Source organism: Anser brachyrhynchus, assembly GCF_964034855.1.
Source record: "Anser brachyrhynchus genome assembly, chromosome: 4".
Lineage (NCBI taxonomy): Eukaryota > Metazoa > Chordata > Aves > Anseriformes > Anatidae > Anser > Anser brachyrhynchus.
Genome location: NC_137698.1, coordinates 56713965 through 56739397, shown reverse-complemented (window position 1 = coordinate 56739397; position 25433 = coordinate 56713965). Strand labels below are relative to the sequence as shown.

The following is a 25433-nucleotide window of genomic DNA, read 5'->3' as shown; positions in this document are numbered from 1 at the left end:
TTATTTTTTTTTATTTCCTCACAGTTATTTAAATGTAAATCATGAGTAGCCTCTGGATATCATGAACAGTTTGGAAGACTGACTGTCTTGTTATATAGCGTATGTTGTTTCAGTAATGACAAAACTACCCCGCAATTCAAAATATAGTGACACAACTCGTATTTCCACTAAAGATAGCACAAGAGTCAAGGTATTTTAGGAGACAGATAAGCTTTCAGACACAAATACTAGTGATTCCTAAAGGCAGGTGATGTAAAAAAAAAAATCTAACTTATTTCCTGATATGAAACTGCTTATTTAGGATGAACTTTTTAAGTAAGTGCCAACAAATAAATCTACAATGTTCACTAGGTTTTCCTCTGTGTAGATAAATATAGTTTCAGATGTCACTTAGTCATTTCGTCAGGAACCTCCAAATTTCACACATGCCTCATGCAAGAGATTGGCATTAACTTAGTTTCCTTGTAGTCAAAGAGTTTTTTAACTAGAAATGTATAATGGAACCAGAATTTCCATTTCCCAAATGCTTTAGCTGTCATAAGCATACATTCTGTGACATCAGAATTAAAACACAAACTAGATTCTGTATTATTAAGATGCAGCTACAAGAAACCATTATAACAGCTTGACAATAAAGAAGTCCATTCAGCAATATTTGTTTAAGACTCCTTTATCTCAGTACTTTTGTGTGTGCGTGAGAGGTAAAGGAGCAGATTAAAAAGAGCATATTTAAGTATTTCCCGAACTTAGAGGCAAGGAAACAAGTATTATTTTTGTATAATGTTAAAAAAAAAAACAGATAACAGTTCATAGAACAGATCTGAAAGGAACAGATACTGCCCAAAGGAACTATTATTGTATAATTAAATTCCCACATGAAATTCAAAGGACTTGCATACAGAGTTCAAATTTGCCACTTCCTCAGCCAGGAGATAAAATTAAAATCTGAATAGACACCTATGCAGCAGAGTTCCTAAGAGGAGGCACTGTAGTATTTTAACTCAAGAAGATAAAGAAAAGGTGCAGGAAATTTAATGAGAAAATTCTTCACTATCATAAGATATAGGGCTTGTGTAAGTCTAGCCTGTATTTGAACACCTGTCCAAAGCTATTATGTGAAATATAAAGTTCCTTTTATGATTACTCATCATTAATGCAAACCTAATTTAGTGTGTGCACTATTGCTTACACATCATTATTTGCAAATGCTGTCAGAGGACTGGCTGGATGTGGAAAGAATTCTTCGTATTTAGAACAGGATCTCAGAGCAGACCACCATGTAAAAGAAATGCCATCTTCCCTGGGTCCCTCTCCCCAGTCTCCAGTGCCTTACTGCAACTTCCTTCCTTCCCTCGTTAAAAAACAGACTAAACTGCGAAGCAGGTAGCATCAAACAGCTCTGATTCTGTTAGGGTAAAGCCAGCTTTCTGGCATGTAAGAGACTTCATTCAAATGTAGTTCTCTGTGCAAGGAGAAATCTGCATCTACATTCCAGCTTTGTTTACTTAAAGACCTGCAGATATTTAGTTGAATAACTGCCTCACATTCTGTTTATGCAAGCAAAGGGATTTAAACACGCCTGTTTAGCATCTTCACATCAAACCTGCAAAAACACCAGGGGTGAGGTAAGGCTAGGAAAGTGGAGGGAGAAGAAAATAATATTCACTAAGGGTGAAATGTAATATTTAATGGATTTTAATCAGGTATTTAACATCCAAGCCATAAACCTCATAATCGTTACTAATGTTATTATATCCAAGCACAAAAATTTTATGCCTCGCTACTAGAAATCTATTGAAATTTGATAACTTTTTAAAACCCTGAATGAACCCTCTTGCCTTTCAAGTTACAATGGTTCGTATCAATATGCTAGACATAGAGGGAAATTGAAAATGAATCTGTGAAACCTACTGTGCCCATATGGCCTCACAGTTGTCTACATGAACAACGTCAGACTAAAAGCTCTTGGGACATATAAGGGCCTTCAGTGTTTTTTCAGTTGCCAGATAAAATAAAAAGATGTGTTTTGTTTTTCAAACTCAAAACAGAAAGCTTTGTTATTCAACTAGTTTTAGAGATCTAAAAAAAGAGAGTCAATATGAAAGTATTGCTATTTATATAGGTCAAGAAAAAAATATTTTCCAATATTTTTCAGAAAAAAAATCTCGTGGAAAAAAATAAATAAATATATAGAACCTGCTCCAACAAACATTATCCCCTAATAGTTCCCTAAATCTTTTCCTGTTGTAATTCTGTTCCATACAAGCCTATGCCTATTATTTGCACCAGTAAGAACATTGAACCAAAAAAGAGCAAACACATACTGATTGCTTCAGGAGACTTAATGGTGCAGTTTTATAACTGATTAGTCAGAACAAAATATTGAAGCTCTGCTATAATATTACTTTTGGGAAAAGGTGACCCTAAGCATTTATATTTTCCCCGTCAGTGACTGGATACATTCTAGCAGATTTAGGAAGACAAATATGGAGAAAGTTATAATTATGTTTACAGGGGAAAGCCAATTGGTATTTTGCTATTTATCAAGAGGAAGCCATTAGCTAAGCTGTGATTGCATTTCATATGGTGGTATTTCCATTGCTGTCAATTTTGTCTACTTAGTTGACTAAAGCAATCAGATTTAAACCACATATAAAGAAACAAGTTTAAAAAGCTTCACTTTCTGAAGCAGTATTAAAAATATCTAGCCTTTGTTGCAACAGTATGCCTAAGCAATTATCAGAAGACTTTTGGTGAAATACAAGTTAATTCTACCAAATTCCGCAAGTCACTCACTTATTCTTTTGCAATACTAATTAAACAAAACAAAACAAAACAAAAATTCAGTCACTGGTTTAACAATAACAGATGTCCTCCACGTTTTGTTCAATTTACATCTATTCTTGCAAAGAAAGAAGTTCTCTTTCTTTCCTCTTGACTCAGATAAGCTACTCACTCATTCCGCTTTATGCGTTATGAGCTGTTCTATCATTTTCAATGTATGCTTTTGTCATAGTCAAAATAGTTCAGTAGGTATGATGAGGCTAAACAACCAGGTCAAAATACAGAATAATGAAAAAATGAATCATTATAAGTAATTGCTGTTTCACTTTGAAATCTTTCTTCAAAACATATCCAGAAGACCAAAGGGAAGGGGAAAAAATCTATTGTCATTTAAAAGTCTCCTTAAAAGTAATTTTCAGCACTTTAGAAGCAACTAAAACTATTCTTCTAAGACAGAGAAAAAACATAGAGGAAATGGAAGCTGTAAATAAACCTTGAAAATATTTAAATACTCACTTTAAAGAAGCCTTTTAAGCTGTTTTTAAAGTTGCATTTTGGGACCCCTGTTGATTTTTTCTTCGAAAGCATTCGCATACAACAGAAAACAGCATCCCCCTTTCTTAAAAAAAAATGAAAGAAGAAGAAACACCTCTTTCTTTCTGCCTTTGTTCAGGAGAACACCTGGCCTATGAAATTCAGTGACAGAACCTTCCCTGGGGTGCCGCTTTTGTAGGAAGCTAACAAAACTTTTAAAAGTATGTATTTTTTGCCTCATTGGAGCTTACACAGCTTTATTTTAAACTTTTTCCATCTGTTTGCCTGGCTCAACTGTGGGTACCAGTGTGTTTAAAGCAAGCTATATTATTTGTCCAACAGAAGCCTGCAGTCAGCAGGCTCCATCCTATTTCTGGCTAAGAGCGGAGCCAAGAAGTTCCTCTGGGAGGAAGATGGGAGGGAAGGAAGGGATGGGAAGGGAAGAGAACATTTCTCTTTTCTTCTACAAAGAACTGCACTTGCAAAAACTGGATCAAAGCTTCTTCGTGGATTAATGAAAGGATGGGAGTCATTCATTTCTTTAAAGGGGGTGGAGAGGGCCTGAATTAATGAAAATCATGCTCAGGATTACTTGTAAAGGCTTTTTAGTCAGGATGACAGCTGGGCTGAGATCTTGCTGTGCTTTCCATCTACACCAAGTTCAGCCTCTGTTTTCTCCCCACCACTGCCACCCTCATCCCTTGCTTGTCCTTCAGAAAGCAAAGAGGTTAAAAAAAAAAAAAAAAAAGGCCACCAGATCTACCAGTTCCTTAAAGGAGTGACAAAAAAAAATATTTCGACAGATTTGCATCACCCATGTTTAAAGTTAGTCATACTTCTTAATGTTTCGTTATTAAAAATGAAAAGGAATTCCAATGTTACAGATAGTTGATTTGAATATACATTAACTTGCACACAGTGCACGTTGAAGGAAGAAGAGAAGAGAAGGGTGCATCTGAATATTATCTTTGGACTTCCAGCCATTACATGGCACTTTGTGCCCCCTAAGAAAATGGCAACTGTGGATGCTAACTCCTATCTACAGACATAACACAGCCACAGCAATGTGAATTTCCACACAATTGCCTGATATAGGTGATAGACTTCATTGGGATTTTGATACTACCCTTTCCAGTATCTGCCTGCACTGCATTAAGCAAAACAAAACCCCACCAGCTGTCATGTGCAATTCATTCTTTCTCTCATTCTGTCCCGGAGGGGAGAATTGTGTGCACTGGAGTGTTTTCTTTTTGATAGGCTTCTGCTTCTTTTTACAATGTACATGCTTTTCTCCATTTATATTAGAGAAAATAAAGTCAAATGAGTGTACATTTTTAGAGAGAAGGAGGGAGGAAAAGCTGTGAGGGTTCTTGTTTCCTGTAAGCCTGTAGCTAAGGGGTTTTGATGTGAAGAGACCTAGGGAAGGTAACCAGAGCTGGTCATACGGACTTGCTAGTCTGTACTAAACAATCAGTTTTAGTAAATCTGCTCCATGCGTCAAGGGGGTTGGTACCTATGGAATTGTTAGCATCATAATTCACGGAAATCTTTTTAGAAGGTAGTTGATGAAAACAGTTCCATGCTCTTTTCAGCTGAATTGAAAGGACAGTGTGAGAATGAGGTGGTTTTCTCTAGGTCACTTAGCAGTATTGGGTTGATGTAATGCCTATCGCATTGTTTCAGAGGCATGTCAAGAGCTTGTTTTTACATTGGTCAAAAGACTAAAGAAAAAGGAACGTGCTTTCAGGGTTTTTATCTTTAGTGCATGTTCAGTGAAGAGAAAAATAACGAAGTGAATACAGTCCGGTGTTTTAACCTTGGCCTGCTCCCTGGGGTACACATGATTGCACAGTGAACTCAGGGTATAATCATTACACAAATTTGTCACAAACATGTGACAAGCATACAGGGAAGTTTGATTCCAGGTGGATTTCTGACATTCTGAAACATTTTAAGCTTGCATGTTGATATACCTGAACACGTTTTTGAAAGCTTATTTGTAGAAGTTAGAATACACAGCTCTCACTGAGTCAGTGGAAGCTGAAGATCCCTTCCTTAAAATCAAATTCTTTAATTATGAAAATATTAATTCAAATGCTTTGAGAATTGTCTTCAGCTATTTCCTCTGTTCCTCAATTCTCCAACTGTAAAAGAGAAGTGCCTTCATTTTCCCCCTGTATCTGCACATTGTACAAGTATTATACACATCAGCTGAGTGGCAAGTTTTTTTAAAAAAAATATAGCCGTGTGATCTTCCTTTCTGCATAATCATTCATGAGGCACATCAGAGTTATTGATATGTGATATCAGCTTTGCATGTAGACATGCTAGTCTTTCTTTTTGTCTTTTGAACCTAGTGCTTTATGTGATCGACGTTCAAAGTGCTGATGTATTCTCATACAACTTCCCAGACTGTAGAAACTTCTTAACAGAAATGTATTCAGCATTAAAAATATCAACAACAATAAGAATAAAGTAGTTTAACTAAGAAAGTATGCATTCAGGAAAACCTACAGGAAAAAAAAAAAAAAAACATATTTTCAGACCATACCAGGTGATATAAACTATGTATAGAAGTATACACTAATATTATGCTATCACTGCTGCTGTTGTTAGCTTAGTCCAGTTTTAAGTTGCTCTTCATTGACATTACATTCACATTTCTTAGAAGTGAAAGGCTTGTAATCATTTTATGTTACATTTCAGATTATTCTGTGTAAGGAAATCAGCCAGAATGAAAAGATATTCTACAGAAATTACAGGGTTTTCACTATCTTCTTCAGAAACAGACCTCAGAAAACTGATGAAATGGAATAAAACAGTCTTAATTCTGCTAAGAACTTTATATTTTACAAAATCAAAAGTTCAGAAACATTTTAATTGAATTATCTTCAGGTCTATTTAAATACTAGTCAAAACATAAAGGAAGCAATGACAACACCACAGTAAAAAAATAAGCACAAGACGAATTATGAGGTTATCCATATTTAATATAAGGTATCCTCTTTTAATTTCTTGCTTTGGAATTTTTGTAATTCTATGCTACTTGCTTTTTTTATTCTACTGATTTAGATCCATAAACAAATACTTCTAGAAAAAGTGCACACTTCTCAATTTTATCCTAGTGCAAAACAAAACCAGCTTTCCTCTTGCATCCATCAGAATGATTTTGCTGTTTTTCAGATAGTCTGACTAACAGATACAGGTCAATGCCTCACAATCTGCTTCACTGAAAAAGAGCAAAACTGCATGTCTTCTCCACTGCATAACGCAGGACACCTCATTCTCTTAAATATGACTATCAAAACAAGGTATTACTGAGCTCTGCAGCTAGACACGAACTTCTTCCATCTCCGTTTCTTTATATGCCATTCCACATACTACTTTTCAAAGAACAGGAACAATAAGGCTTCTGACAGTTCAGTGCACATTTTTACCTTTACTTTTATCTCACGACCTGCACTATGGATCTACAGCTTTTATGAAAGGATAGCATCTCCCACATGTAGTACTTCTACCTCCTGCAAGACTAATATTTGCCACATCTGTCCGAGACTCTCAGCATATGATTTATTTGAATCACTCAAAGAGCAGAAGGTCAAATGCATACAGGAGCATTAATATTATTTCCTAAACCCAAGCCACAGATCTCAACAAGATGATATGTGGTAGTGACAAACATAAGAAGGCAGCATCCCTGAAATGTTAAGGGCTACCTTTTATGTTGTTTGTATTCACTGCCCTTTGCCAATGAGCACCAGTCTGGAAGAAAACGCAGCTCGTCCTAATCACTGTGAGGTAAAGCTTTTCGTGAGCCCCCTAAAGCACCTCAGCAGTGTTAGCATAAGGAGCATGATATTGCGCTTAAAGAGGTGCTTTTATTCACTCCTGGCCTCAGTTTTACACAGCTGAGTTTGTGTACTTCATTTCTACACTTTGCAGCTCCACTTTTTTTCTCGGTGAAATGAAAATTGTTGTTATTTTTATATTTTACAGCATTCTCAAAACTCACATTATATAAATTTTTAAGTGTATTTCCATGTAAAAACAGCTAATTCTTATGTGCTACATTTTTAATCCTTTAACCTCTAAAATAACTCACAAAGTAAGTGAAAAATACTCTTTATATTTCAATATAGGAAAAAAAGAAAATGCCCTTAATTTTTGTAATTCAGACCAGGTATAGGAAAAGGTCCTCCAGAGACTGATTAAGCGTGAATTGTCAGAGCTTCCTGTCCCCATTTACCTTGCTGTTACCAACAGTGATTTCTGCATCAATATATCGATATATCATAATAATATAGTTATTTCTAAGCTTTGATACACATCATTTATTTCATTTCCTACAAGGCTTGTCAGTATTCTTCAGGGAAGGAGAGCAGCTGTGGGGAGATGAAATTAGTTCAAAACAGAAATAATAAACAATTTGCTGAGACTCTAATAGTGTATCATAGGCCAATATACTGGCATAATATTTGTCTTATGACATATGTTAGTGTTTCATATGCTAGTGATGTTAAAGTTTTATTACACATCTCAAATGTTAAGATTCATCACATTATTGAAAGGGAAAAAAAAGGGAAATGGAAAAATGGGGAAGGGAAGGGAAGGGAAGGGAAGGGAAGGGAAGGGAAGGGAAGGGAAGGGAAGGGAAGGGAAGGGAAGGGAAGGGAAGGGAAGGGAAGGGAAGGGAAGGGAAGGGAAGGGAAGGGAAGGGAAGGGAAGGGAAGGGAAGGGAAGGGAAGGGAAGGGAAGGGAAGGGAAGGGAAGGGAAGGGAAGGGAAGGGAAGGGAAGGGAAGGGAAGGGAAGGGAAGGGAAGGGAAGGGAAGGGAAGGGAAGGGAAGGGAAGGGAAGGGAAGGGAAGGGAAGGGAAGGGAAGGGACAAAGAGAAAGAGACTAAGTAAGAAAGAGAGAAAAGTTGTGTCTTTTATGTGCTTAGACTTAGGGGTGCTTTCATAATATATCAGCTTCCCTACTGAAGGTGTTATCAACATACCTAATGAAAGAAAACTTCACCCAGCAGCAAAGCAGAGCATCCTGAGCACACTCAAAACATGCTCAAATACCATATTCTGAAATGTGCAAAGTACAGTCCCACATGAATTTAACTAGACATTATGAATTTCACATGAACTCTTTCTGTAAGCCCAAGGGGGCGTAGCAGAACATTTTTCCCCTTAGACTGACTTCAAATCACTGAAGAAATGTGCTTTAATGAATAATAATTTAAAAAATAAAAGCAACACCACGAAACACACAAACAAACGAAAAAGAAACAGCATAACCCTAGCCTGTTGAGCTAACCAGAAAAACAGGCTGAGCCCATGCATCTGCTAAACCAACAGGCAGCATCTTCAAATTCCTTTTATAAAGACCAGACTGTTTTAGGTAGTAAGCACATTTAGCAAAATCCAAATACATACCAGGAATTTAAAGTATAAATCAACATGTAACCTACTCTGCTCCTTCACAAGAAGTACAATGGGATATTACCAAAATATGAATGACATCTGAGCATGAGGAAACAGCAGAAGCAATATAAAATTACAAAAATTTAGCCAACCTAGTTCTCTCATTTGCCAATTTCTAATAAAATGGAGCCACGTTTGGGCGACATGAAAACCAGCAGCTCCTGCAGTATCTGTATAAACCCCTCTATAGTTACAGAGAGCTGTCCATACTGCTACCTCAACAGGCTACATAGATGTATCCCATAGATCTCCCATCAAATGGCAGATGAAAAAAAAACTTTCAATCACACTTAAGTAGTGTCTAGAAATATACTTCCTGCCACAGTCAGGTGAGTAGTAAATAAGTTTATTAACTGTTATACTTCAAGGACATATTCCTTGCACATTTCATGGCCTATTTATTACAACTATATTAGTTTAATATATTTCATCAAATGATGTTGTATCTAGACCTGCATATAGGATGATCCCATGATGTATAAAGAATACAAGAATTAACACCAGAGAGTTGTATTAGGATTTAGGATATTGCTGCAACTAATAATACCTCTAGAAGCTGGATGTTTGAGGACTGAACAACTGTCGAGAGCTAACCTAATAAATAGCACACACAGAATGGCAGGGTGACCTGCAGCAGTTCACCCAGGACCATGTTCAGACAGCTTCTGAAGATCTCCAAGGAGGAGACCCCACAGCTTCCATGTGCAACCTGTGCCAGTGCTCCCTCACCCACATAGCACAGAAGTGCTGCCTGGTGCTCAGATGGAGCCTCTTGTGTTCCAGTTCATGCTCACTGCCTCTTGTCCTGGCACTGAGCACCAATGAGAAGAGCCTTTCTGGTCTTCTTTGCGCCCTCTCTTCAGGCGTTTATAGACATTGATGAGACCCCTCTGAGCCTCCTCTTCCCCAGGCTGAACAGTCCCAGCTCTCAGCCTCCTCTTACAGGAGAGGTGCCCCAGTCCCTTCATCATCCCTTGGTGGCCCCCAGTATGCCCAGGTCTCTCCTGTACTAGCAAGTCCAGAACTAAACACAGTACTTCAGGTATTTATGATAGGCAACCACAGATACTTACAATGTCTATGATAGGTCTTTATATTTATTTACAGTTACACATGAGTTTGTTTTGTCTGATACTTCACCGTGGTTAAAACTGAAGAAACTCAGAACTGAAAGTTTGATAACATGGGGCCATGCTCAAGCTAATCAGAGCCCATTTTTCAAGTGGGCTTACTAAGTCAAGAACACAGGTCATGCTAACATGATGTCACCTTTTGCATTTTAATGGTCTTCTGCCCAGTCTTCTGGACAACAAACAGATCAAATCACATATGCCTACAATGAGATCTTAGATGTCCATCTGTTTCCATTTATGTTTATATATGGTTTCTTTCACACTTTGCATAGCAGATTAATTTAATATCCAGGAAAATTATAAAACCTACACATTGTGCCAGTAAAAGTATCTCCTTGATATACACTATATTTAAGATAAAAGATTTCAATGACAACTTGGAATTGAATAAATAATTTTAATCTTTTTTTTTTTTCCAATCCTTACAAAGAATAAAGGCAAACTCTCATAAACTTATACAAAAAAAATAACCTATTCTCACACAAGCAGTGTGTAACTCCCAGCAAGAGGCATCCAGCTTTTATAGGAACTCATGGAGTTTTGGTGCACAAAATATGGACCAAATGTTATCTTCCCAATAGATAACAGTACCCAACATCACTGTGTACAGATGAGATTTCACACTCATCATAACTTAGAAATTAATTAATTAAAAAAAAAAAAAAAAAAAAAGCTGCATACACCTGGGGAATCAGTAGAGTGCTCAAAATGACCACAAAAAGAATTAGCCATATGCTCTTCCCCTTACTATGTAACAGTGAGGAAACCTTTTCAGCAATCTTTTTTTTTTTTTTTTTTTTTTTTTTTTTTTGACTTGGCACTGTATTTTTACCACTCTTGTATTCCCTGTATGGTAGTATGTCAGACAATTAAATTTATGAACCAAACAAGAGTGTTTGTTTTCCAAATGTTTGTACATTCCCCCCACACATACCAAGGCACAGTTAAGAAGTAGAGATTTCAGATAAAGAAACAAGATATTTTAACCTTTTCATTTATCAATGAACTTGATATTTATCAAGATTTATCAAGATTTATCAAGATTTATCAAGAACTAGAGAGTTTCTGACTTGGATTGTGATCAGCTATCTAAACAAACATGGATGCAATCTATATAGCAGAAATATTTTAGATTAGCTTGGATTTCTATCCATTTATATCTTTGATTCTTTGATAATTTCAACTTGTACCAGTGAGAGAGTGTGTAAACTTGTAAAAGAGAGACTTTTTTAAAAGAAATTTACCAATTTACCTCTTGAAATGTGTAACTTCCCCTGTGTTAGAGCCACATAGTATTTTACCTCATGTAACCTTCCACTGGGATTTGGACACCAGAGCCTTACTTTTCTTTGTGGACATTTCTCAGGTTCTCTATTCTGCTCCATAGAGGATTCTATATATAAAACTGAACTGATCTGAATGTTTATCATTTTCCTCTTATAAGCAAAAGTATCTGTGAGAAGAATAAAGTTCAATTCAGAACAAACGTTCTAAAATATACATTGTGTATTTACTTAAATGTAACATCTTAGTCATAAGTGTGAAAATGGAGTTTTAAACTTATGCATATTCTAGTTAGCTTGTGCTTTTTTAAGATCTACATTTGGAAATTAAACATACACTTGTTTGCAAAAAGCAACTGATTAAGACTGAAACTGCATGTAAATTTTATATCATTTTATCTCCTTTTCTTTTTTTCCAAATTCTTATTTAACTTGATGAAAAATTAATAGGCCCAAATATATACCATAACAACAACAACAACGGCAACAAACTTTTTTTTTTTTAAAGTGTGGGTCAGCCAAAGTTATCTAACTAAGCATTCAATATTAGAAAGAATTAAAAAAAAAAAAAAAAGAACATGAACCCTGACCTACATTTTGCAGAACTATGTAAATCAACTAAAGAAGTAAAGAAAAATCATCTGTAAACATAGCTCACAAGTTATTACAAAGCAATTAAATTGCTATATAATCCTCAGTAAAAATGGGACATTAGATAATTAGAAATGGTAATGTTAAGAAAGTTTAGACTTCACTCATATTTTTAACTGCTAATTGCTGCAATTAAAAATGAGGAATTCATTTTCATGTTCTTAACAAAGACTTCAGAATTGCAATATACATTGAAGCTGTTACTGTTTGGAAAATGAATGCTGAAACATAGTTCTGAGTGTGTGACTACTTCATCAGAAATACTGTCTTAGATTCATTAGTATCAGTTTATTTTTTAAGGAGGACAGAAAATTCCTGTACCTTCTTCATCTGGAGAAATCAAATTTCAAGTGACTAAGTCATTAATCAAAATTTACAATTACAACAATACAATTTATACAGTGTTATTTGCATGAACAAATGCAAAATGAAATTTAATCACTACTGAATAGGGGATGAAATGGAGAAACAGGCATGTTGCATCTTTGGGGGTCTGATTTTTAGGAAAAAAGGTAATGTTTAACTTTTTTGTAGATCTATAATGACCTCCAGGTAGTACACATTACTTCTGAATGTCTATATAAAAATAATAAAAAGTCACGAATTACCAGAACTCATCCAAGTGTTAGTGTGCTGTTTCTTATGAACTCATGCAAAAAGACTTTCCTAAGTTGGTACTACCAAAGCAAGTTCCACATTAAACTTAATACCACACTACGTATATAACTTTAATAACACACTATCAGTGAACTATAGACATTACGATTAACATTAACCCAATTTTCTACAGCTGCTGTTAAATAGATTACAAAAATTTAGTTAAAGTATATTATTCAAAACCAAAAGTATGCGAGTTTTTTTCTTTCAACAGAGCTTGACACAAGGCATCATGTCACTTTACAGTAATTATCTGGCACTATTTCAAGAAATAAAGTTAAATCACATAGCTCCTTATGGAAATGCAAGTAAAAAGAGGTACGATTTTGTAGGGCAGCTAGTTTGAAAAATAATTTTGAGAAGTTACTTGGACTTTTTTTTTGTCAAAACGTAGAAGAAAAATAGGAAAAAGTCAGATTGAGTCAGTCTGAATTGCTTTATTTCACTCAAAATGCAAGTGTTTTTTTTAATTTTACATTACTGAAACATCTACAAAAGTCTCAGAAAAACTAACTGAAAATGAAAATGTTCAAGATAAAAACGTAAAAACAAAAAAGTATTTTCAAAGCGAATAAAGACTTTTAGGATAAGCATCCTAATAACAGCAAAAAAGCTGGTTTTGAAAATGATTGAAAGTGATTGAAAAATGGCTTTTTTTCTGGAAGTTTAAATTCTTCTGCAAATGCATTGACTTTGTTAATGAGTGATCATAGTATCCAAATTTAATTTTGGAACCTGGACTGAAAAACATCACAATAGCTATATTAATTAAAGTATTGTACAGCAAATTTTAAGGTTAGAAGTGCTACTCTAAGCAACAAATCTTTAGGTTTCCAAATATTTACAAAGATTTTTATTTTTATACTATTAGCAGATGAACCTCATAAAATGTTTTAAAATAGTATTGATTTCATTTATGTAGAACATTTTCAGATCAGATAGTAGTATGTCATAGTTTAAACTTATTTTTGAATCAGAATTTAATTTCTCCCTCCTGCCCCTTAGAAAATTCAAGCTTATCTATCCAAAAGAAAAGATTGACATCAAAGTATTGTTTTTCCACTCACCAGATCTAAGCTGTTTTTTATTGTTCGAAGGAATTATTTAAGAGACCCAACACCAAACTTCAATCAGATTTACAGTTTCTGGTTCATTGATTGGCTGATTCTGCTCCTTCTGGCGAACAAAGACAACAAAAGTCCTTTTTAAATCTCTTCTCCTTGGAGACAGATTGAATTGTGCCTTCATTAAGCCACTCTTCATAATTACGCAGTGCCAATGAGTCTCTATCCACCCAGAAACTCTTCTATTCTATATTGCAAAACAGTTTCTCTCAACTGTTCTTGCAAATCCTGAAACATACAGTATTCCTGCATGTAAAGTTTAGCAGAGATGGAGTGTTGCAAATTTATCGGTACCCCTAACTACAAGTGTAAGTCTCAAAATCTGATTAACTCTGAAATGATCACTTACAAAATCTGACTTTGCAAATGCTAGCTCTTAAATGTATTTCACTTCTGAGCTTCTTTTTTGGTTTCTCTTAGGGTATATATGCCAAGGGATAAAGATTCTATAAATCTATAGTCTTCTTTTAGCTTGAAACCACAGGAATCCATATGGAAGCACTCACTGAAAGGATTAACAATAAGGTATTAAGTTGACTCATATATATGCAGCTGCAGTGAGCTGAGTTTGGATGTCTGCTAGTAACTTAAATTTACTTCCCATATATATATATTGAATGTTTCATTAAATGAATGTTTCAGCTTCTTAATTATTTACTATCCCTATGTTTTGCTTTTAATGTAAACTTCAAATAACTGTGTAAAATGTAGTATGCCATTTAATTCTGTAGTGTTAAGATTGTTACAACAAATCACACTTGTGAATGTGTGAAAAATAGGACAACTCAGCAGTTTCCAGAGTCTGTCATAATCAAAACAAGGTATACTCATTCTGCTTCCCATCCTCATTAAAATGATTAACAAAAATACATCCACGGGATCTTATTATGAAAGTTTCTCCTTTAAAGTATGTATGAAGTTTCATATTTTCAAATCATCAAAGGTTTTGATAAAGGCTTTTGTTTCCTGAAACTCATTTAAAGAAGATCTTTAGATAGACACAGAACAATCTCTGCCATAAATTCTCTGGCAAAACCAGAAATAGCACAACCAGAAGACATAGAGCATGTTGAGAACACTCCTGAGGGCACGGGACACCTAGAAGATCCACCAGGAAGGAGTCTCTGCAACAAGAAAGTTTCCAGGCCAATCTCTATGAAATCTGACAGATCCCTAGGCCTTAATGATGGTGGCCTAACTCGTAACTCCACATATTGCCAGTTCCTGCAATAGATGTTGTAGCTCACAGCCCTGAAGAAGAAAAAGAGCAATGAAGGTTTCTTTTACATAAAAACAAAGTTTCGACATTATTGTTTCAGGTACAAGACAGGCACTTCACAGTCCTTAAGATTTACAAGAATCTTACTTTCCTACTAAGAATCTTAATTCTCTCTCTCTCACTTTTACTCCATACTATGTATCACATTTTTAGGATGAAAACTGAACTTTAACTATACAATTCAGGTGTCTCTTCCCTTTAGGACCTGGAAGCCTCACTTTTTATGGTTTTCTGTCATTTACTCTTCTCAGCATGGGACATAATGACAGTTATCCTATAGGCATTTTCTTATTCTTTTTTTCTGAACAACTGCTGTGCAGGGTCTGGGGCAAAGCACATTTTTTTGTGTAAGGTTGGTGCTGAGAGAAATGTATGTCTTTGTTTTCCTACTTTTCTGTTCTGTTGCATTTTGCTTCTCCTTTTGCCCAGAGAATTTGTGGATGCCCCATCCCTGGAAGTGTTTAAGGTGAGGTTGGATGGGGCTTTGAGCCTCTAGTGAGAGGTGTCCCTGCCCATGGCAGGGGGGGCTGGAATTAGGTGGTCTTTAAGGTCCTTTCCAACCCAAACCGTTCTATGATTCTATGCTTCTAGGTTGTGTGAATAGTTGTACAGCCATGAAGTCTGATATACAATGATAAAGTCAGTTCACGAGAACTATGTTCTCTTGCATAAAGGTTTGGGAAATAAGAAGCTGAAACTAATTTTCAAGTCAAAGATTTATGCTGTATAAGACCTTTCTTGACTACATAAATTTCCAAAAAAAAATGGGCACAAGGGAAGATGTTGTTTATGCCCTTCAGTGTCATGAGTAAGATTGAGTCTGTAGCAGGCACTGCAGTTACTATATGTATCATCATCTGAGCAGGGCTATACATGGACAGGTCCTCACAGCTTTCTGCCATACCAAGGAGTAATAGGAAAAGGATCTTAAGACTTTGGTTTCCTTTAGTTTTAGTTCCTTTAATGGCATGTTTAAAGTTATAGGTTTCCTGCTTGACAAAACTCATGCCAGACATCCAAGTAGAAGTAATTACTGAAAGTCTACACTAGCTAGAAAATAGACAGGGTCATTAATGCTGGCTTGATTTTTTTTCTTCTTTTTTTTTTCTTTCCCTTTTTTTTTTTTTCCAGCTCTAAAAGCAATGTCAGTCAGTAAATGAAATAAAGGCACAGGATCCTCATCCAGTTTTCTCAAGATATTTTATATCCTTTATACATGAAAAGTGGTCTTACACTTTAATGTTAACATTCTGAGGTAAATTAAGTACCCCTCTTAGAGCAATTTTCCTCTGACAACTTTATATGAAAACTAATAGAAGTTTTCAGACATGCATGTAGGAAATAGTACTCTGTGTAATTTACAGATCTATGCTTCTCTGTCATGCAATTATATGACTTCACTAATTTGCTTGCCCATATGCCAAATCTGGGTTGAAGTATTTAGTTCTTTTAAGAGGTTTGTCTTCTTTCAATTATCAAGTAGAAACAGACATTTTCAACTGCAAGCTTCATTGCTCTGCTGGAGTACTGATCAGTGAATGTGTAAACCCAACAGGTCACAGTTCCCAAGGGTACTAGATACGTGGAAACCTAAATGGAAGGAAGATCAAGAAACAGGTACCTCGTTAGCTTAAAATGGTGACTGTTTCTCTTTCAGTTAACTGCAGGCCAAGCTTGTCATAACTACAGGATCGGATCCAGATCTGTAGACGGATTCTCCACGTACATGTATAAACATAAGCTTATTTTTTAATGGATGGTTTGTTACTACAACATTCACTCAAGACAGACTAAAGCCAAATAATTACTGTAAGTATAATATGTAGAATTCATGGGAGTATTTTAGCTTGAAAATTTGCACTTACAAGTAAGACCCTCTGTAAATATAAAAGATCAAAGAAAAACTTGCTAAATATTATGTAGGACAATAGTATCCACTGAGAATTCAAGATAACATAATCATTTACTTAACTTTACATCTCAGTGAGATCTTTTACCTTTAAGTAACTTCTTTAAGTAACTTCAAAGTAAATTCCTAACAATTTAAAAGAAAATGCAGACCTGGGCCTCTGCCTGACATGTTTTTATCCTAGAGATAAGAAACGCAAGGGTGAAAACTACGACTGAAGACCTCGATTTGTTTCCCTCTTTGCACTATATGCAACTTTCATCTTATTGCACAAATTCTCGTTCAATTACAAAAATATTTCAAATGTGACATACTTAAATTTTCTGTACTTGATTCACTCCTCCTCTAAGTATTCATTGCATCCTTCTTCCTTCCAACATGAAAATTCAAGTTCTCATTAACCAAGACTAATTAAAAATGGTTTAATGATGTGTTTACACCAAGACTAAAAAGAACTATCTGTGTCTTTCTCAAGTCTTTCAGATGCAAATCATCACTGTTTTGTTATGTCTCTGACAAATATTTTAGAAGTAATATGTCTAGGAGGCTCTAGGGAGTCTCAGGATGGCCCTAGATGCCTTAAAGCAACTGCGTACTATTACATGCACATATCCTAAGTTGTTCAGAAGAACCAGATGATAATGAACTTCTGCTTTATTCCCCACTACCCTTCATCACAAGAGCTAGCTTTATATTTAAAATGTCATTTCAGAAGAAATTAAAGGTTTAAAATCATTTAAAACTAGAAAGTATGTTTCTCTCTCTCTTTTTTTTTTTTTTTTGAACATACTTATGTATTTGTATGTGCAAATCCAAATTTTCCTAGGGAATTTTCACTCTGAATCACTTACCATGGGTACTTTCTTTTGACAAATATCATTTGTCTCCTCAGGAACCAGAGTTAGGTGCTACTAAGTATCCTTACATTTTGGTTCCATTTCCAGATCATTAGAAATCATCACTGTCTGTTTTGTGTGTTTGAAAAGAAATCAGTGGTTGTGCTCTTCTGAGTTACTTTTGGGTTTTTGGAAACATGAAGAAGCCTCAAGGAAGTACCACTAATCCTGTGCTTTTCTTACTGCAGTGGAGGATCATTCTCCTTCCTTCATGTTTCCCCTGCTTGCCCTTGGCTGATCCCTTTTATCTTGTAGTCTAAGCTATAAACCACAACAGAATCGCACATTGCTAATGCTGATCTACCAGTTCTTCCATGCTCGGGATTACTTAGGAGCTCCTAATACAGAATTTTCCACATTCTTCCTGGTTCAGTCTTTGAAAGTAACACATAAAGCCTAAGCATTCACATGCTAAATTGTATATTTTGGTGCTGACAGATTACTCAGAAGTCTGGGAAAGCACTCATGAAGCTGAAGATAACCAGGCTATTCTTGCTTCCACATGTTCTTTACACTGGAAAGTTCTGGGAGACCTCCTCCAAGACTGAATACTCAGGCCTCGGACCCTGGACATGCCAGAGTGGGAATTATAATTTGGAGCAATTACCATACCTGTAAATGTGAGAGAGGCTACACTGAGCTAATGGGAAATGGTTTTGTTTACAAGGGAGAGAGAGAGCAGGAGTTGTGTTCATGAGGCATGAAAGGGCAGACAGGAGAAAAGAAAATGAATAAAGGAGGTAAATCTATATCATCTGTCAGATGTTCACTAGCACCACTACCAAGGACATCACAGAAATTGTCTGAGAAACTAGTATATGTTGAAGAGGTCTCTGATCCACCAAACCCTTACCAAATCTTAAAATACTGAGGAGATTCTTAGAGACAGAAAGAGTAATCCAATTTTTCCAGCATTTAGAGAAAATGAAAGAAAATCTTCAAGCTAGCTCAACCTTCATTTTATATTTGTTTTATTCTGTCTCAGATTGATCCGATTGAGTATCACAAGCTAAGCATTAATGCCATTGAACTAGATAATAAGAATAGCAAAGGTTCTCCAAGAAATATAATTTTAGACTTAGGACATAGGGATGTAACAGACATGAAAGAAACTTCACATTTTCATTGGTCATCTAGAAGTAAATATAAAACAGTTGTAAAATTATTGCTGATGACATTTGCAGAGGCAGAGAATTTAAAGAACCATATGGTTGTTTAACAAGGGCTTTTGAAACAAAGATGTGTTTTATTACTTCATACAAAGTGTAGGTATAGCAATAACAAATAGAAAGTTTGGGGATCATATAAAAAAAAATATAGAGCAATAGGGAGGTTTGTTTTCAATCTGTGTAGAGGAGACATATCCTTTCAAATACCTGTTTATGCACTTCACAAAAGGCTAAACCAAGGTAAGATGTGTCAAATTCTGGATCCCTCTTCAGACTGTGCAAAAGGGACACACCTGTGTTTTGCTACCAAGTGGTGGCTGGGGTTCTCAAGGATCTACTGACAATAACTATGCCTAAAAATACTTAGAAGTCACTTTTAACACATTCATTTTGCCACCAGCATTTTATTTTTCTGCATCATTTATGGTTTATAAAGTTTATCCACAATAGTATCCCTTTAGTTTAAACAAAATAATCACCTAAAGTCTTGGGCAAGTTCAAGTATAGTCAATTAACATCACTGACACTAGAGGTAGCCTTACTTTTCTGTCAAGAAAATTGTCCTACTTTTCCTTTTAAGTCTCATGTGCTTTCATACTTTCAAATAATCTAAGTTTACTATCATGTCAGTTTTTTGCTGCTAAAGAAATACACAAAAACAGACTTCAAAGCCATCTTTGTTCTGCACATACATATCAAAGAAAACATCTATTTTATTTTGCTGCATCAAAGGCTATTAAGTGCTATTTTAACATTAGAGAAATAATACAATTTGACATTCCGTGAACTTAATGTTCATCAACGTGCCTTCATTAATTCCTTTCCTAGATTTTAACTTTTTGAAGTTACATCAAAACTTCAGAAATTATATACACAAAGATATATATATATGCACGCACATATATGTGCATATATATATATACTCACAGACACAGACTTGCCTAACACAGAATTTTATTCAGAAAGGATTAAAAGCATCTAATTATGATTGTCATTCCATAAGAATTCTTTAACAGATGATAGTTCTATTAATTATGGGTTTATAGTTCTTTTAACTTACACAATCACCCTACAGCTTCTACAGTTCTCTGATATTTTTTTTTTCTCCTTTGATACATTTATGGAAATCTTAAGCCTTCGTGTAAAATTCTGACGTTGAAGTATTTTTAAGCTCTTCTTGAGGTTAATCAAAGTCACTTAAAAGCAATCCCTAAAAGCTCCTTCGCTACATAGCAAATGAATCTTTCTTCACAAACACATTTTAGAATAATGACATGGATTTAGAATCTCAAGTAAAGTGTGACCCTGATACTCATTAGTGGAGAGATAATTTATACTTGTGAAGCTGCCTGTGGTGTTCAGGACAGAAAGTGTTATGTTTCTAAAATAAACTTCTTTGCTTAACTGGTCTCTTCCCGCAGTAGTACCATATAGCATTAAAAACTCTCATTTCTTTAGTGTTATTTCCTCTATTCCATGGAATGACTGAACATTCTTTTTGCATAACTCTGATTATACATGGTCCTTGATGATGTAAGACATAGAGTTCAATGTTTTCACTTGGACACCCAAAATACCACTTGATAATTACCTTATGACCTATTCAAATTATAACCTAATCAACTCACAATCTATTATTGAGACAATCTATGTTGCTAAAAAAAGTACAGTTAGGCACAGATAATCAATGATACTATAAGCACTCTTGATTTTTTTCTACAGTTGTCCATAAGTTTTTATATATAAAGATAACTAGCATTTTTGTGTATTTTACAGGGAAAAAAAATGAAATAAATGAAGAAAACACATTGGAAAATACAGAAGTTAAGATAATACAGTAAAATAAAGTCAACAGAAAATAAAAAAAATTTGCAAAGCAATGATAAATTTAAATTCATCCAATTTAGCTAAGGCAAAAATATTTGTTTCAAAATTATTCTGTGCAATAAACTTTTTGAAAATTTTACTATTGAAAGAAAAAAATAATCATTCTACACTTTCATCTATTGTTTATTTAGTTGCATTATTTATGTCGCCTGTCATGTCTTTCTTTACCCACCCAGCACACCAGTTTCAGGGAATCATGGAACAATTCAGATTGCAAGGTGATCTGGCGGTCACCTCTGCCAATCCACTGCTCAGAGCAGGTCTAGAGCAGATCACTTTGCTCACAGCTATGGACAGTCAGGTGTTGAACATCAGACAACCTTTTACAGTATTTGATCATCATTACTGTCATCTGATCATCATTACATTAAGAAAAATATTCCAAATACCTAAGTAGAATTTCCCCTGTTCCAATTTATGTTCATTGTTTTTTCTTCTATCAGTGTGTACCTCTGTGAAGAGTCTGGCTCCATCCTATCCGTATCCTCTAGTAAGATGGTTGTAAGCAACAAAGTCTCCTCTGGGCCTTTGATCCTCAAGGCTGAAAAATCAAGTTCCCTCAGCCTCTCCCTCTATATCCTGTACTTCAGCCCTCTTGGGTGAAGTGGACATCTTGATGGCCTCTCCTGTGGCTTTGCTCTGGCCTTGCTATCAACCTTGCTACAGTATGTCAATATCCTTCTTGCACTGAGGAGCATGGATTCAACATCGGATGTGGTCTCACAAGTGCCAAAATAAACACTTCCTCCCAATCACTTTCCTATCACTCATATATGTTTAGAAATGGCTTCTAAGAGGATTTGCTCCCTTGCATAGGAACTGGGGTGAGGCTGGTCCCCTTGTAGTTAACTGGATCTCCCTTCCTGCCCTTCTTGAAGATGATGTGACATCTGCCTTCTGTACCAGGAAGCTCCCTGCTTGCCTTTTGCAGGTGAGCAGCCTCACAACGACATCACCCCTCCCTTCAAGCTGCTGAACCAGCTTCTCCACAGCTGAAATACAGGACCGAAGGCAGGAAGACAGACTGTCTTTGTACTGCCAGAGCTGGCCAGCCAGTGCATCCACCGTTCGTCCCTCTCTGTCTTTCTAGGTTATTACTACCAATGACTTGGCATAAGACAATGGTGCACACTGTACAAACTTACGCCACATGGGTCATGTGCACTGGACTTCATCTGGATCTCTGGACACCTGCTCATTGTCCAGGTCACCTTCAGAAGCCTTTTATGCCACCAACCTACTCCCACTGACCCGCTGGCGTCCGAGAGGCTTAAACTACCTCTAACTCTTTTTATCATGTACTGTGGGCTCTGTTTCAGTCCCACAGACTCTTCTTGAGGGCTCAGGACCCAAAGAGACAGAGGGAAAGCCTTCCCAGTGAAAACAGACTAAAAAGGTATTGAGTACTTCAGCCTTTTCCTTGCCCCTTGTCACTAAGTCCCTTCATCCACTATGCAATGGGCCCACTCATTCCCCACCCTTCCTTCTCCTGACAATGTACTTAGAGAAACCCTTTGTGTTGCACTTACTCCCTTTGCTAGCATCAGCTCCAGCTGAGAATTTGCTTTCCTCACTCTGTTCCTATATAAGTGCTCAATATCTTTGCATTTCCATGTAGCCTGTCCCTGCTTCTGTCACGAGTACTTCCTTTTCGTGCCTGAGCTCAGTCAGGAACACACCATTTTTGTGCATTCTTGTGCCTTCTGAAGAGGTTGTACTTAAGAAAAGCCAGCTCTCCTGGGTCCCTTTGCCCTCCAGGGCAGTTTCCCATGGTATCAGCCTAAGCAGGTCCCTAAGCAGGCTGAAATACACTCTTCTGAGCTCGAGTTGTAATTCCAGTACTGTCTCGTTCGCTCCTCTTGGAATCTTAAATTCCACAGCCTCTGCCATGCAAACTGCATAGTAATTTGTTTGCAGACACTCTCCACTGTGCTCCCTAAGGAGCAACGAAACACAAATGGCAACTGCATGCCAATGCCTGCCAGTCTGGGGTAAGGCACACCCCATTGGGTCCCCTGAGCCTGCAAGCCCATCAGAACAGAGCATCACCTGACAACAGTCACTCAGCTTGCGGCCGCTGTTACCACTGCATGCTCCAGCCACCTTCTCTGCCCTCAGAGCAAATGAAAGCTGCACACAGGTGTCTGCACAGACAGCAAAGCACAGTTTACTACATGTCACATGAAAATTTGCTCAACACCTGTGTTTTTAATCAAATCAGGATTGAAGCAGTTTATTACAGAATTACTGACAAGCAGTCAGTTAATGACACATTCAGGATCAGTATCAGCAATACAACAAATAGACCACAATTCTGGACACTTACAAACAGTTGTAACTCCCTTTAATTTATACAGATTCCTCTGTTGCTAATCCCAAAATGATGTAATCCTTCTCCAGGCATATGCACTCAAAACCCCACTTATTCACACAGTTGCATGCACATGCAACCCCTCTCACAGGACATGTGGATTGCAGGCAGACCCTCACTCTTGCCACTGCAGGGTCCCCTACTTGCTCACGCCTGTGTTGGAGATGCAGGGGCTCCGGCTTTATGCATTCCTGCAACCTGATAATGCACACAGCAGTGAGAAAGCCCTTGCAAGAACACACATGCCCTCCTGAGGTGTGGATCTCCACATGCTGTGCCCCATGCTGTCACTCCAAGATCTGGTGCAGGCTCCTCGTGGTGCCTGGTCAGAAGCTGTTATGTCCTGTTTGACTCTGGCTGCATTCCCACTTCTATCTTCCTCCGTTAGAAATCTTCATGCTTATTTTGTACCTCTTTTCAAGCTTTCTAATTTCTAGTTACTGTCCAATTTGGTTGATAATACTGTCCGTAACATTATTGGATTTGGAGCAAACGCCCACCAGACATTTTCAGGTGTTCCATTCACAGGCATTCCTCAGGCTCTCATGCTCATGTTAGCAGCTGTTGCTATCCAGGACAATTTACCAAGGGACAGGGGGTTGTGCAGGCATTTCTAGCTACTAAATTAAAGGAAAACCCTCTAAAATGCAAAATTTAATAACACTTGAAAAATATTGTTTACATGAATATTCTTCCTTTAAATTCACATATTTCCCTTTCCTTACAAACTTCCCGCAATGTCCAAGTGCAAAGGGGAATCACTAAACTACTAATAGGTTAATTCCATAGATAAAATAAGATAAAGACCATGAGCAACCTGCTATAACTGCTTTCTAGCCCAACTCCTTCGGACTACATGACTCTGAAATTCTAAATATATATTTAGATATGAGAGAAATACATAGTCTACAACAACAAAGATATAGAAATTTGACCATTTCTCATTATTGGCAGCTGTAATAAAATTATGTTTAAAAGGATTACCAGCCCCTTGTACTGTCAATTACATCATTATCATGATTATTTTCATAGCATTTATACTCCATATACCTAGTTTATAGTTATTATATGTGATTACATTATCAATGCCTGTCACTAGCAAATGAAGCTGAATGCAGTCTGTAGGACTGAGCTCCAAAGGATGTATTTGTATTGACTAACTTGGGAAATAAAGGCGTGATGCAAAATCACTGGGGCAAGAAAACTCCCTGTTTTATAACTTCATACTGCCAAGACTGCTCAAGAGCAGTTCAGAATAGTTGGGAAAAAAGAACTCCTTACATAACCTTTACTTAGGTATGAATTCATAGGAAAAGAGAATGCATAAGTAGAAGATTTAGAAATGATATATTTATTTGAATGTTTGTCCTCTCCCAGCACTGTGCACTACTTCACACCTCTTAATAGATTGTCAGATCTGGTTAGCAATGTGCATGGGATTGTTTAACCCCCTACCTGCAACGTACAGTAAATATTATTACAACAGTATGACTGCTTCATGAGATGCTAATAAACTGATTTATATGAAAACCACTGGAATTCCATAGGCTTCTGAAACTGTATCATGCTTTTAATCAGCAGCTTCAGTTCAGCCTAAGCTACATAGCACCAACCCAGTGTAGCTCTTCAAGGAGCTGTATGGACTGTAGTAACCACTCTGAAGTAATAACATGAATCCAACGAGAAAAAACAAAAATCTCATTTTTTTTTCCCTTGAAGCAGAACTTAGCATTAATTTTTTAACTACTGTCAATATATACAGCAAAACTTATCTCCTTGGCAGTACATTTAGACAGAAAGACAAGATATTCAATAGGCTTAGTTATTCTATTTAATTCATTTTAACAGCAGGTTTTTGAAAGATTAGCACAGTAGTCATTCCATAATTAGTAGAACATGACACATATTTTCTTTTGGGAAATATTCTGCATGATGTCTTGAGCCTGAAGTGCTTAGCTCTACCTTAATGGCAATGGCACTTTAATTTTTATCATAGTTTCTCTCTCTGATCTGTTAAAACATTGCTTGGATTAACAACAAATTCTTAGCTCCATATATATGGATATCTATATATATCACTTTTTTCCATAGTTATTCTGAGTGGAGGAGTTTTATGAATTTGTGAATTTGAACATAGGTCCCTTCATTCACACAGTTCCTATGTTTGATGAAGATGCCCTACTTGAAGTTAGGCCTTAGTATTCAACTGAACTTTCAGAGAGACCACTGCTGAAAAGTAATTACAAATATATTTGTAAATTATATGAGATCAACCTTAACATTA

The 25433-nt window shown here is 36.3% G+C and overlaps 1 protein-coding gene across 2 annotated transcripts in view; it reads right to left on the bottom strand.

Annotated features, from left to right (window-relative positions):
* LOC308193833 (uncharacterized protein) overlaps nt 1–25433 on the bottom strand; it is a 568958-nt gene that overhangs the window by 396797 nt on the left and 146728 nt on the right. The window contains exon 10 of one of the 2 annotated variants that reach the window (XM_080588913.1): nt 13172–13690. The exons of the other annotated variant lie outside the window; for it this stretch is intronic. Within the exon in view, the coding sequence (XP_080445039.1) occupies nt 13619–13690 (72 nt within the window). The 3' untranslated portion in view covers nt 13172–13618. Of the gene's footprint in view, nt 1–13171; nt 13691–25433 lie in introns of those variants that run through there. 2 annotated transcript variants of the gene reach the window in all.